General features: G+C 40.1%; 1 protein-coding gene across 2 annotated transcripts in view; it reads left to right on the top strand.

The window, feature by feature from the left end:
• The window catches only part of Papd5 (PAP associated domain containing 5), a gene marked incomplete at its 5' end in the record, with an annotated part of 58,916 nt that extends 46,714 nt beyond the window's left edge, over positions 1–12,202 (top strand). The window contains 8 exon segments of one of the 2 annotated variants that reach the window (XM_005388265.2): positions 585–692; positions 3,523–3,651; positions 4,365–4,578; positions 5,733–5,859; positions 5,958–6,061; positions 6,161–6,348; positions 8,043–8,207; positions 9,513–12,202. In XM_005388265.2, coding sequence (XP_005388322.2) covers positions 585–692; positions 3,523–3,651; positions 4,365–4,578; positions 5,733–5,859; positions 5,958–6,061; positions 6,161–6,348; positions 8,043–8,207; positions 9,513–9,689 — 1,212 coding nt within the window. 2 annotated transcript variants of the gene reach the window in all.
• Positions 12,203–13,511: the final 1,309 nt, after the last annotated feature.

Genomic DNA, 13,511 nt, shown 5'->3' on the forward strand with positions numbered 1-13,511 from the left:
GATCTCATACAGAGCTGTAAACTGTTCTCCAAAGTGTGTATAATGTTGAGAAAGTTTTTTGTTATGTGATTTCAGAATTCGTAATTAATGCAACTATCTGCCAATTAATGTAACCATATAAAATGATGTGTATATTTTACTATAGTAATCACTTCTGTATATATCCAGATAAATATATCAAAAATCTCTCGTTGTAGACTTGAAATATATACAATTTAAAACAATAAGTAAAGCTGTTTGGACACTAAAACAAAATTTCTGTTGATGGCAGTTATAAAATACATTGTACGAGTTGAATGCTAAATATGTAACATAAATTATCTGCAGAAGAGCACATTAACTGTGATGCATAGTATTCACAACACGGTGTTTTTATGTTCTAATGAAAACATGGAGACCTTGGGCCAGGGATGTAGCTCAGCACCGCCTGGCAAGCACGAGGCCCTGAGTTTTATTCCCAGTATCAAAAGAAAATAGTGTTTTAAAAAAAAAAAAAAAAAATGGAGACCTCAAGTCCAGAAATCTTTGTCTCAATTTTGTCATTTAATTTGGGTCTGTTACCTTTTCCATTCTTCTCTTTCTAGGTCCCTATTATTAAATTAACAGATTCTTTTACTGAAGTGAAAGTTGATATCAGCTTTAACGTCCAGAATGGAGTGAGAGCCGCAGACCTCATCAAAGATTTTACTAAGGTCAGAGATGCTGCGGTGTGGCGTGATGAGATGGTTGGGAAGTGTGGCTGAGAGTCTGTTGTGGGGATTTTTTGTGTCTTGCTGAGCTATTTTTATATGCATGTTGCTGACAAATGGTCTTTCTTTGCTGTGCACTTGCTTTGTTGTCTTTGATTCTGCTTGTAATGATCAGTAATTACAGTAGAGTAACCTTTGTAAGAATTAAGAGTTAAGAACGCTTTTGAAGAAGTTCTGTGTGCTGTTCTTAGGCTTGGTTGAGGGCTGAGATCATGCTGTGTAGCTGACTCCTGTCTGTTTTTAATCCTCCCTCAGGAGCCTCTTCTTGACTTTAATCCCCAGGTCACTTAGAAGGTGGTACCTGCAGGTTTTCTTTTATCTTGAAATAGTTACAGTTTATTTTTATTGTTCTGTTTTCTCCCAAAATAGGGGAAAATTTGCCAACGTCATCTCAGAACATTTTGGACCCTTAAAGCAGCTGCTAGCTTTCCCCTCAAGCTAAAGGCATTAAGTGATTTGGCTTGTGTAGAATATCTTTTCTGTCCATTCAGCAGTGCTATAGTTCCTTCTTTTTTTAAAAGAAAAAATATTAACTATGTAATGTTGTAGACATTTTTTTCTCATGAAAATGTACAGAGCATAAAAAAATGAGAAAAAGGAAATATCCATGCTCCCCCTCTTTTGGAGGTGTGTTATATGTAAATTTTCTTTTTCCTGAAAAAAACCTTTTAATGTTGATAATAATATGCATGATAGCAAAGTTAACAATAATAACATGACAGTAAAAAGCAGGTCACCCTTGATCAAGTTTTATAGAATTCATTATCATCAGCCTTTTGTTTTTGGCTTGTTTGTCCTGTTGAAAATTTGAAACAAAAGCAGTAGCTCACTAAATGCGTATTGTCTTACATCTTTTTTTTTTTTAAATTAAAATATTTTGGAGGCTTTTTCATATGCGCTTGTCCAACCTTGCTTCTTCCTTTCTATTGGCTGCACAATAAATAATCCCTCATCAGGATGCATCAGGCTCAGTTTACACTGCCCCAGCGTTGGGGCCCACTTTATGTATTTATTTATTTTTGCTACGACAAAAGCACTTGGTGAATATCCTTTCATACATGCATCTTTCTTTAAGCTTTTAAATGACTATAAGAAGATTCCTGGAAGCAAAATTTCTGGGCCAAAGGATATGTGCGAATAAAATTCTATTTGATGTTTACCTGAGAGTTCTCTAAAAAGAGACTAAGTGTGTGACTAGGCATGGTAGCACATACCTGTAATCCCAGCCCTCAGCAAGCTGAGGCGGGAGGATCCCATTAATTTGAGGCCAGCCTGGGCTACATAGCGAATTCAAGGCCAGCCTGAACTACATAGCAAGACCCTGTCTCAAATAAAAAAAGATAGAGAGAGACCGTATCTAGCCCACTTCCACCATAATGTTTAAAAACGTTACTTACTCTCCATATTTTTGTTATTCTTTCCCATGCGTGCTTGCTGTGAAATAATTTGCAAAAGTATAAACTTTCTTCTTTCTTGTGGTAGCCATGCTTTTCCACTTCAGGACGTCTAGAAAACAGATAATGGGAGACATGAGTTTGAGGCCACCCTGGGCTTTGTAGCAAGTTCAAGGCCAGCCTGAAATGCATATTGAGACCATATCTCAAGAAAAAAAAACCAAACCAACCAAACAAAAACAAAACACAGAGATAAAAGTTGAGAAAAGACATCTTAGTTACTTCTTTCATTGCTGAGACAAGGTACCCTGTACCCACAAGTTAAAGGAGGAAAGATTTCTTTATTTCACCGTTCGTAGAGGCTTCAGTCATAGTCAGTTGGCTCCAAGGTAGTGTAACATGGCAGAGGGCGTCTCAGGAGAAACAGTTCATGGTAGGGTCGGCAGGGTCAGCAAGCAGGAAGCTGCAAAGCCTCCCTTTCCCTTTTATCCCATCCAGGCTACAAACCTTTAGGATGGTGCCACCCTCTCCCAAGGTGGGGCTTCCCATTATCCACACCCAAAACTACTAAACCAATCAGACTAATTTAGTAGCACACACCCTTAATCCCAGTATCACATACCCTAGACGGCCAGCTCTGCAAAGCCCTACATACGAGTGCATGAGGCTTTGGGGAGACATGTAGATACAAGTCACAACAAAGTCCCCTGGAAATGACTGTTGGAAATGACTTTCTAGATGTTGGGGCCTCCTTTGTTTCTCTCGGCACCCCTACTCGGGGCCTGGCTTGTGGAGAGTGCATTGTACTTGGGCACAACCAAAAGAGACCCACGCTATATGTGCTTGGCTGCTCAGGGGTGCTCAGGGGTAGCGACACTCTGTTCTCTGTAAAGTAGGGAGGGAAAGATCTGTGTGTTCGTCAGCCCATATGGGAGACAGCAGGAAACTGTTCCTGTGCCAGCCGGCAGCAGAGTGATCCAAAGGACCCTGGTACACAGGGCTGCATGGCCTAAGAAAATGCACCCCTTAACATCCTGCAGATTGAACGCTTAAGTTTTGTCCTTGTACTGTTTACACACAGTAAATTGCTGTGGTCATAGATTGGCATGTGCATCATCAGATAAATAGCGGTTCTGTCCTGTAGCGAGCAGGTAACTTTATCCATGTTACCATGTTCTAGAGTTTAGAGTGAAAAGAAAATCCTGAATTACTTAGAGTTCATTGTTTAAACAACTCACCCTTAAAATAGTCAATGAAGTTTATTGCATGTATCTACCAACTTTTGTAATGTCAGGACCAATTTATGCCCCAGCTAATGCCTGCAGCTTACATCATTGATACAGGTATTCATTGAAAGTATAATTTTGTTTCTTTTTCAGAAATACCCTGTATTGCCATACCTGGTTTTAGTATTGAAACAATTCTTATTACAGAGGGACCTTAATGAAGTATTTACAGGTGGAATTGGTTCTTATAGTCTCTTTTTAATGGCTGTCAGTTTCCTTCAGGTAAGTAGTACAGGTGTGCTGTGCTGTGTGCACTGAAAGTAAAATGTGTGTTGAGACTTTTCACTGCAAATTTTAACATGTAAGCATATGGCTGATCCCATCCTTGGGAGGCTGAGGCAGGGGGATCACAAATTCAAGGCCAACCTGGGCAATTTAACAAGACTCTCTCAAAATAAAATAGGGTTGGGGATATAGCTCAGCACTTCCTGCGTTCCATGCCCAGTACTACAAAAAATTAAAAAATTTTAAAAACCAAGGTATGGTCTGTTTTCCATAAGTGTAGATGGTAGTATAAATGCAAAAACTAAGAATGTCTTCTAAGCAGCTAATCATAGCTAGGATTGAGAGCTCCTACTGGGTAAGATGAGTTAGGGGCCTTAGTCTTTTGTATCTGTGTAGCCCCGGTTGCCAACAACTGCTTTGAGTCAGAATGACCTCCCCACTGTGTGGGCCGAGCCAGGCCTGTCACCATCCTGGGGCGGGGGTCAAACTCAGCCTTGCAAACTCCCCTGCTCCAGTTCTGTACCCATGGGACTGTTTATGGGGTCACCTAGAACAGCAGCACAGCCCCGTTACTCCTTCATCTATTGGCTGTTGTGCTAAACCAGAGTTATAATATTGCTAATAGAAGTTAGGGTGTTATTTAACTACTTCCCCTCCAGTAATTTAGAGAAAATCTAAAATAATTTCTTCTCTTTTTTTCTCTCTTTTAGTTACATCCCAGGGAAGATGCTTGCATCCCCAATACAAACTATGGTGTTCTCTTAATAGAATTTTTTGAATTATATGGGCGACACTTCAATTATTTAAAGACTGGCATCCGGATAAAGGATGGTGGTTCATATGTGGCCAAAGACGAAGTACAGAAAAATATGCTAGACGGCTACAGGCCATCAATGCTTTACATTGAAGATCCTTTACAACCAGGTATTGAAATTAGGTAAATTTGTGGGCACCCAAACAGAGGGCATTGTCAGCCTCCTTCTAGTTTAAATTCTCTTTAGATGAAAAATGAAGGGTAGTTTCTAATTACAGTTTTTTGTCCAAATATCTCATCAAACATGCCAAGTTAAAGGACCCTCCCCCCAAATCTGCAAACTCATGGGTGAGCCGGTGGTAAAGTTGTGCCTGTAAGCGGGTGGGTTAGGCATTTACTCTCCGGGGTCCTCATATACCTCCAGGATGGTGCCATTTTTCCTTTTCCTGTGTCCTGTGTGGTGATTCTAACCAGTTTGCACTCAGTCTTCTAAAGAGATACTCTGAAGTCCTTAGAGGGATATAGGGTATGATTGAACTCATGAGCAAAGGGGGTTAAGGAGACAGTTGATGTATTCATTTTATAGTATGCTTCTTTTCTAATTTTGCATAGTCCTCCTGTGCTTTTTCCAGCTTTGAGTTAGCTTGAAAATGAACAAAAAATAAATTCCTTTTCTTGCTTTCATAAAGCTTGTTTGTATCTTAGCTTTTCTGGACAGTATTATTTTCATATAATTATAAAATATGTAGGTTCTGCATTATTGGATTTTAGTGAAAGTGCTTTTAGTCATTTGCTTTAATGTGTAACTTTGAAAATAAGGGAAAGGAGTGAAAAGATAACAGTAATTGCCTAGGAGTGGTTTCTGGCTTAGGGAAGTGCATTTCAAGCATTAATAGTTCTCGAGGTTTAGTCGCTGAGGAAATACTCATCGGGAGCGGCTCTGTCCACGTGCGTGGCAGTCCTTGCTTTTTAGACACTCACAATTTAATGTGGGGAATCTTGTCCTGGTTAATCAAAAGGAAAGAAATGGGTATGTCTTTGGTTTGTTCCTAGGAGAGAATAGACAGTTCTTTTGTTTGCATGACTGTTTATATGTGTGATAGGAGAGTCCTTGTTGATCAGAAAGCACACAGCTCCTGTCTACACCATAGTAAAGTACTGACTGCCTTTGAGAGCATGTGGGGCTGAAGGAGAGACTGACAGCTCAGCTTCCGGGGAGCACTCCCCACCCCTGGGTAGCTATTGGTGGCAGAGGGCTGGTCACCATGTCACTCCTGTGAAGCAGTGTCAAGCTTACTACTCTGTGTGTACATTTCTTCTAAAGGTAATGATGTTGGAAGGAGTTCCTATGGGGCCATGCAAGTGAAACAGGCCTTTGATTATGCCTACGTCGTCTTGAGTCATGCTGTATCACCGATAGCAAAATACTATCCCAACAATGAAACAGAGAGGTAAAAGTTTTATTAAAATCAGCCCCATTGTGTTCAGATTGGTTGTAACTTCTTAACTTCAAATTAATGTACCCTTCCTTTCTTTTAAATACCCACAGCATATTAGGTAGGATAATTAGAGTAACAGACGAAGTTGCTACGTACAGAGATTGGATCTCCAAGCAGTGGGGCTTGCAGAACAGGCCGGAACCCTCATGCAATGGTGAGGTTCTTTTTAATGCTGACTGAGTCTTAGCGGCTTTTCTGTGTTGTGTGTATTTAATGGGAAGAAACGTTTTCCAATCTTTTGCCACTCTTTCAGGAAATGGTGTTACCTTGATAGTAGATACTCAGCAGTTAGATAAATGTAATAATAATCTGTCTGAAGAAAATGAAGCCCTTGGAAAATGTAGAAGTAAAACTTCGGAATCTCTTAGTAAACACTCTTCAAACTCTTCATCAGGTCCGGTGTCGTCCTCTTCTGCCACGCAGTCCAGCTCCAGTGATGTGGTAAGTACAAAACACACTGGCTCTGGAACCCTGTGCTTCCCCACTGTCTCGCCGGGGTTAACCGCACACGCGGCTAAGGCTGCTCCCTTTGCTTGTTACTGGAAATTTTTAATAACTTTCATATTTGTTCTTTTTCTCAATATTTTCTAATAAAAAATTTCAGGCATACAGTGAAAGCGAAAGAATTTTATTGGTCTTTATACCCACTATGAGAGTCTCCTATTAACATTTTACTCATTGTATACCTAACCGTCTATCCACCTATCTCCCTATTCCTTCCTTTTACCCTCATCCATTTTAAAATAGATGCAGATATGAGTCCACTTCTCCCAAACTTCGGTATTACAATAACCAGACCTCAGTGTTTGTTGTAGTATTTTCTCTTGATAGGAAATTGATATAAAAGGAACCCAAATTACACATTCACATTTTACCAAATGCATACATGTACGTAACCCAGAATACCAACAAGGTGTCTGATGTTATCCTCACCCCAAGGAGAGCCCTCGGTCCCTGAGGCTACAGAGGGAACCACTGTTAGGGGTTCCTAACACCATAGATTAGTTTTACTTGTTCTAAAATTTCATATATTTCATACAGTCTATGTTCTTTTTTAAAATAAGGCTTCTTTCACCAGAATAATGTTTTTGAGCTTCCTGATTAGAGTTTTTAAAAATTAAGATATAATTCATATATGGTGGAGTTCCCCATTAAATGTATAAAGTTAGTGGGTTTTACTGTGTTCACACTGTTACGCAGTGGTTGCTACACTGACTTGATCACATTTCCATCACTCTAGAAGGAAACCCTTTCTTAGGAGGCCCTGTCTCTTCCTTTCCTCAGTCTGTGGTCTACTTACTCTCTCTGTGCTCATTACAATTCAGACATCAGTTACATAATGTTTTCCCGATTAAGGTAAATTTTGAGTTAATTAAGATTTTAAATTGCCTTGTTACTGTGTTTGGATTTTGAGTTCATTATGTGATAGTAAGAAGTGTGTAAGGGACAAAATTTTATGTTGTTCTTGATGGCTGCCTGTCATTACTGTGGTAACTGTTCATACACAGACTTTCCTTGGGTACCTTTTGGGGTCCTGGAGGTGTACCCGGGAGGACAGAATGCTAAGCAGGATGTCCCAGACAGGGGGTGGGGGCAGTGGGGGGTGGACAGAGACAGCCTCAAGAGGGAGGTTAGTGCCTGAGACAGTGTGACTTAGATGTAGGTAGTGTGCCAGGGGTAAGGACAGAAATAGAGGCAGGCTCAGCCCACTGTCTTAAGGTGTCTGTGTCCACATGGGGCACTTGGTGGAAGAGATGTGTCATTACGAACCTCCCAAAATTGGACTCTTAACCCTACCACTTTGTGCTCTCCCATGCGCTTTCCCTGGTACCACCACGATTTGTTTTCTGTAAATACAAGCACACATCCTTTGGGACCTCTGAGCTCCTTCATGACGGATTCCCAAGTCTGATGTGCACAGTGAGCTTCTGATGAAGGAAGCCCACTGGTAAAACACAGCACTGTAACAGTTTGGAGGAAACCAGAGTGACTTGTGCGGAGTCTTCCTCAAGCCCCCTCACCTCCTGGTGCTTCAGTTCATCCAGGGAGTGATTAGATGGCATTGGTTTGTTTTTTGAATACTGAATGTGTCCATTACTAACATTTCTTGTTGTAACTCATGTGACTTATGTTAGGATTCAGATGCGACACCATGCAAAACTCCGAAACAGCTGCTCTGCCGTCCGTCTACTGCGAACCGAGTGGGGTCACAAGATGTGTCCTTGGAGTCCTCTCAGACAGTTGGGAAAATGCAGAGCACCCAAACCACTAACACACCCAACAGCACCAACAAATCTCAGGTATGTAGAATTTGTGTTTTTATTGTTAGTAGCCAATAAAAATGATTGAGTTTCTTACATGTGAACAGTGGTTTTCATGGTTTAAAGATAATGCTAGGTTAAAGGACAAATCTGTTTTCTTTTAAGAGGCTCCAGAGCGTGACTGTGTTTCTAGTAACAGGGTGTCCCAAGGATCTTTATGAGACACCATTGTAACATCAACCTGTTAGCGGTCCTTATGGGATGTCCCAGCCAGCCCTCCTCACTCCAGTTCTGTTGTCGTTGCTGTGGTGCTTGGGAATGAACCCAGGCCCCCCGCGCATGCTCAGCAGGTTAAGTGTGCTCCCACAGCCATACCCCAGGCCCCTCTCTCACACTGTCACACATTCAGCATAAAAAATTGCAGAGGGGCCGTGGCAGGGGGGTGTTATTCAGTGCCTGCTTAAGCATTCTTGAGGCCCTGGATTCAGTCCCTGACAACAACAAAAAAGAGGCATTAAGTAATTAAAAGGTTTTGTTGTATTAGAAATAAACTGCCTATGAAGTTATTGCTTGATTTTACGACAGTGTTAGGGGTGATCTTAACATTTTTAAATACTTCATAACTTTTTGCCTGTTTTGAACCTGTCACATAGCTGGGAGGTGTGATCACTTGATTAACATTGTGACTTAAATAGGCCACAGATACACTCGTATTTGTGTTTTAGTTACTTACAGTCACTAACCCTGACTAATAAATCAAAGAGAGGGGAGGAGGCCATGGACACGGCTCTGGCCTGAGGCCCATGTCCTTTCCGAGTGCAGCTGGGATCTTGGGAAGGGGCCTCCTGGCAGCAGAGATGACTGGCCCGTCACTCACCTTGGGTCTGATTTGACTCACCAAGTCCCTTTTACTTCCACAGCCTCAGCCACGTTCACCAAACACAAACCTAGGGAGAAAGAGCAGTTAACGTGTCAGGGCTGATGGGAGAGACTGGTGTCCCGAGAAAGTCACGGGGCGATAGTAGGAGCAGGAAAGCACCGGCCAGCCGTGCCCACCCCTGACCCACCTGTGCACGCGTGTGTGTCTCAGAGCTTCTCGGTAATGCGCAGGCTGTTAAGAACACAAGCTAGTGGTCTCTTTTTTCAATTAGTGGTCTACTTTTCAATTAAAAATGTAAGAGTTTTAGAGCTCTGTAGAAGTAACCCACTTTTTCTGCCTGCTAGGTAAGTCGGTGGTCAGTGTGCAACTCTAGCTGCGTAGTTCTAGTTTTGAAAGCTCCCCCCAAATGCAGGTGTGCTAATCTGTAACACTGACGCCTTTCTGACTGCTCTCTTTCTCCGCAGCATGCATCAGCAAGGCTCTTTCGTTCTTCCAGCAAAGGCTTCCAAGGTACAACTCAGACAAGCCATGGTTCCTTGATGACAAACAAACAACATCAAGGCAAATCCAATAATCAGTATTACCATGGCAAAAAGAGGAAACACAAGAGGGACGCGCCCCTCTCAGACCTTTGTAGATAGTCGGCGCTGCGCGATGGACCGTCTTCTGGGCAGTGCTGTCATGCTCAGGACAGTGGCACAGGGGCCCCTGGGACTCATTCAGGAGCGTCACGCTGTTGAGACGTTGATTTAGCAACTGCGTTTTTTCCCAGCTCGCCACGGAATGGATCATGGAGACTGACAACTGCAAAAACGGAACAAGCAAAACGGGGAAAAAAGCTGCTTATTTGATAAGTCGTATGCTACAACAGGGTCATTTTAAGATTTAAAGCTTGAATGTAAAATACATATATTTCTCATTGGCTTTATGCAGAGTTATAGGGAATAGTATTCAGTGTGGGTAGGGTGATAGAAATAAAAAACAGTTTCAGAGGATGGGGTGGGAAAGGCAAACAGAAGTATCCTATAGGAAGTCCAGATTCCAAAGGGGAAAGTGATCTGTGCATGTTTTTTTTTTAATATTTTTGCATATATTTACCATTTTATTGTGTGTATATATAGAAGACCATATAGGAAATTGATATTTGTAATAGTGGATTTGTTAATACTTTTTACATAACATTACTGTTTGAATTGTAAACAGATTTCTTCTCAGGATTAGTTTGAAGAATAATCTGAATTGTCATCTTGACATCCATGTATAGGGAAGTGATTAGTTCTATTACTCAGTTTGTTTTCCTTGGCATTGAAATGACTTAATAGAACCCTTGTGACCTGCTTCAAAATTTTTTCCTCTCTAAAGAAAAGGTTTATGGTGGCAAATGACGTTTATTTTATTTTATAAAAAACAAAAAGAAAAAAAAAGAAAAATGTACTATGTACTTTTGTGTAAACACTGAAAACTCTCTGGTCATCTCTGAGAACTAACTTGCTCCTGTTTTCTATTGTGCTGTCGTTTTGGGCAGTGGGCAGTTACATGACTTCGTATTTGTTTCCTTTGCAGTCTTTCCCCCCTTTTCTCTCTCTTTACCCCGTCCCCCAGTAGGAAACTCAAGGCCACCCTTGTCTGGTCTCATTCCTGTTGCAGTGAAACCTCAAGCTCCACAAACTCTGCATGCTGCCTCCTCTGACCCTGTGTGCTGCGTGTGCTTGTGTTTCTCATCTCTTATTCTTTTAAATTCATGCTTAACTACTGTGGGAGAGAATAACTGTAAACAGCTTTAATTAAATCATACTTATAAAAAACTATTTTCTTATACTCCACTTTATGCTTTTGGTATTGTCGATCTTTAAAAATTAAATGGTCTTTGATAATGGATCTATTTTGTATTGCCTTATTAAGACCAAATACTTCTAGTCATCCCATTCTTTATCCTGTCCTTTCATGGAATTGTTATCTTTAATTAAAACTTTTTTAAACATTGGCTTGTTTTAATCATACTGTAAATTTTGGTTGTGGTCAGCTTTGAGTGCAAATGAGATGTAAAATTCTGTTATTCATCACCTGTTGAGTTTGAAACTCAGTTGGGAATATTTAATATAGTAGAATGAATGTAAGTGACATTTCTGAAAATGCTTTCTTCTGAGGTGAAAGTTCTTACGTTTGGCATCAGTGTATGTGGCTCTGTTAAATACAGCCATTTCTGAGATGAGATTCTTTTATATATATATATACATATAAAGTACTATTGGCTTTTAGGGATTTCTTTTATATACATTAATGAAATCAAAGACCAATCAGACCACTAATGGACACATAGTGCAACTTTTTATAAAAGAAAATAATGTTAAAGTAAGACCAAAACTGATGTCATCACTGAAATTAATGATTTTCAATGTGTTCGTATTTTAATTCACAACGGAAAAATATGTTCCAAAACTGGAAACTCATAGTACTTGTGTAAACCGTGGATGATTTTAAATGTGATGTTATTTTGATGATGTTTTAAATTTTAGAGTCGCATTTTATTCTGATCAGAATTTTTATCAAGATGTTGAGCTTTTGTTTTTTGAAACTAGTTTGTCATAACATATTGTGCATAATCACAGTATTTATTTTGTAGGACTATTGTGAATGTGTAGACTTATGTTTACTGCTAAGGGAACAATTATTTATAAAATAATATTAAATCCAGTATTAGCTGCCTATTTCAGACACTTAATACTTGCAGAGATCCATGTTACATTTACCACACTGAAGTTTTTGTTTTTTGTTTTTTTGGTTTTTTTTTTTTTTTTTTTTTTAAGAATCACCCTCATTGTTGAAAGTAAATGTACTCTTAGGGTGCGAATATTAGTGTTCCAATAAGCATGTGATTATATTAAGGTGGTGGTAGCGGGAAGATAATCTTGATTCCATTGGGAATCTTAGGTTTTCGTAAATTTATTGGGAAAATAGTTTTTCCTGTACTGCTGAAGTTTCTTTTTGGTAAACAGTATCTTTCTAAAAGAAAAAGCATGAAGGAGAAATTGAGGTGTATATACATGTCCTCAAATGACCAGCATTGTATTCGTGAATACTGTGTATCTTACAATGAACAGTGTGGAAGCTGTTCATTTTTCAATCTGAAGTAAAATACTTTCAAGAACTTTTAGTTTGCCTGCTCATTTGTTTTGTACATTTCATCTCTGTATTTGACTCCTTATTTCTTTTTTGGTTTTAATACTTTCTATGAAGATTTTGTGACCCTATGGGAAATGTGTCGTTTAAATATTACAGGTCATCCATATCCATGTGTCGTAACTTTTTCGAGTACTTGTAGAAGGGAACTTCACAAAGTCTGCCTTGCTGTGGTGCCATTTCCTGGCGATCCTGTGTGCGTACCCAGTCTTAAACATGTACACACTGGTTTGCAAGGGTGCTGAAGGGTCAGAGAAATGTCAGCACAAAACTTGAGTGGTCACATTTTTGATGCTACAGGTAAAAATGCATGTTTTTCCCTTCAGTTATAATGTGCCCATGGAGTTTCCTGGTCTTTAGTGTCTTTCTTTTGTTTGGCGATGTTATGCTTGGTTTTCAAGCCTGGCTTTGATCTGTAGGCTGTATGGTTCTTATATGTAATTGCCCTAAGTTTACATCCCATTTTGAGTGTATTTTACTTCTACTTGCATTTTGAGCCTCTCAGTATTTAGGTTATTTGACTTGGCTTTAGACATTTCTGGAAAGCATCTTCAGAGGACAAAATGTGGCTGGACCATAGGAAGAATTTTTTTTTCACTTAATTTTGTTTTATATTATTCTTTTTCTTTCTTTCAAATTGTTATTAGTACATGTCTGGAGTAGATAATGATGACACTTGTTTGGGAAGTTGGCACAGGGATGTCACGCGTCCTAACTCTTTTGTCCCCTCCCTCCATCTGTTGGTCCCCCTCCCATTTGCGAAGTATCTCTCCCCCTCTCCGGGGTCTTATATGTGCGTGTGTCTTCCTCTCGTCCTCTCCCCTGTGTAAGGCTGTGTGAGCTGTGTTTGCCTTAGGAGGGAGGGTGAGAGGAGAGCATGGTCTTGTGATGTGTAGCGCCCCGTTGCTGTGACCTGTCCGTGTTGCTTAGGCTTCTTTAGGGACGAGGATATGTAGTTACCAGGTTTCTTTCTATAGATCTCTAGAAATCGCCATGAGTTTTGCTGATGTTTTTATTGTTTATGACTAAGTCTCTGTTTTAATTGCCTACAGTTTGAAACTTACAGATTCTTTTAATTCTGACATGCTGGGGTGTTCCATTTTGTTTTGTTGTGTTTTGTTCGTCATTGTCGTTTCCCGGTACTTGGGCTTGAACCCAAGGCCTTCACATTTTTGTCAGCCCTTTCCTCTTCTCTGCTCTCTGTTCTTCTCTTTCTTTCTTATTTTGGAGAGAGTCTTGATAAGTTGCCCTGACAGGGCTCAAACTTGTCCTCCTGCCTGAGC

The sequence above is a fragment of the Chinchilla lanigera genome, unplaced genomic scaffold, assembly GCF_000276665.1.
Source record: "Chinchilla lanigera isolate Chin_1 unplaced genomic scaffold, ChiLan1.0 scaffold00032, whole genome shotgun sequence".
Lineage (NCBI taxonomy): Eukaryota > Metazoa > Chordata > Mammalia > Rodentia > Chinchillidae > Chinchilla > Chinchilla lanigera.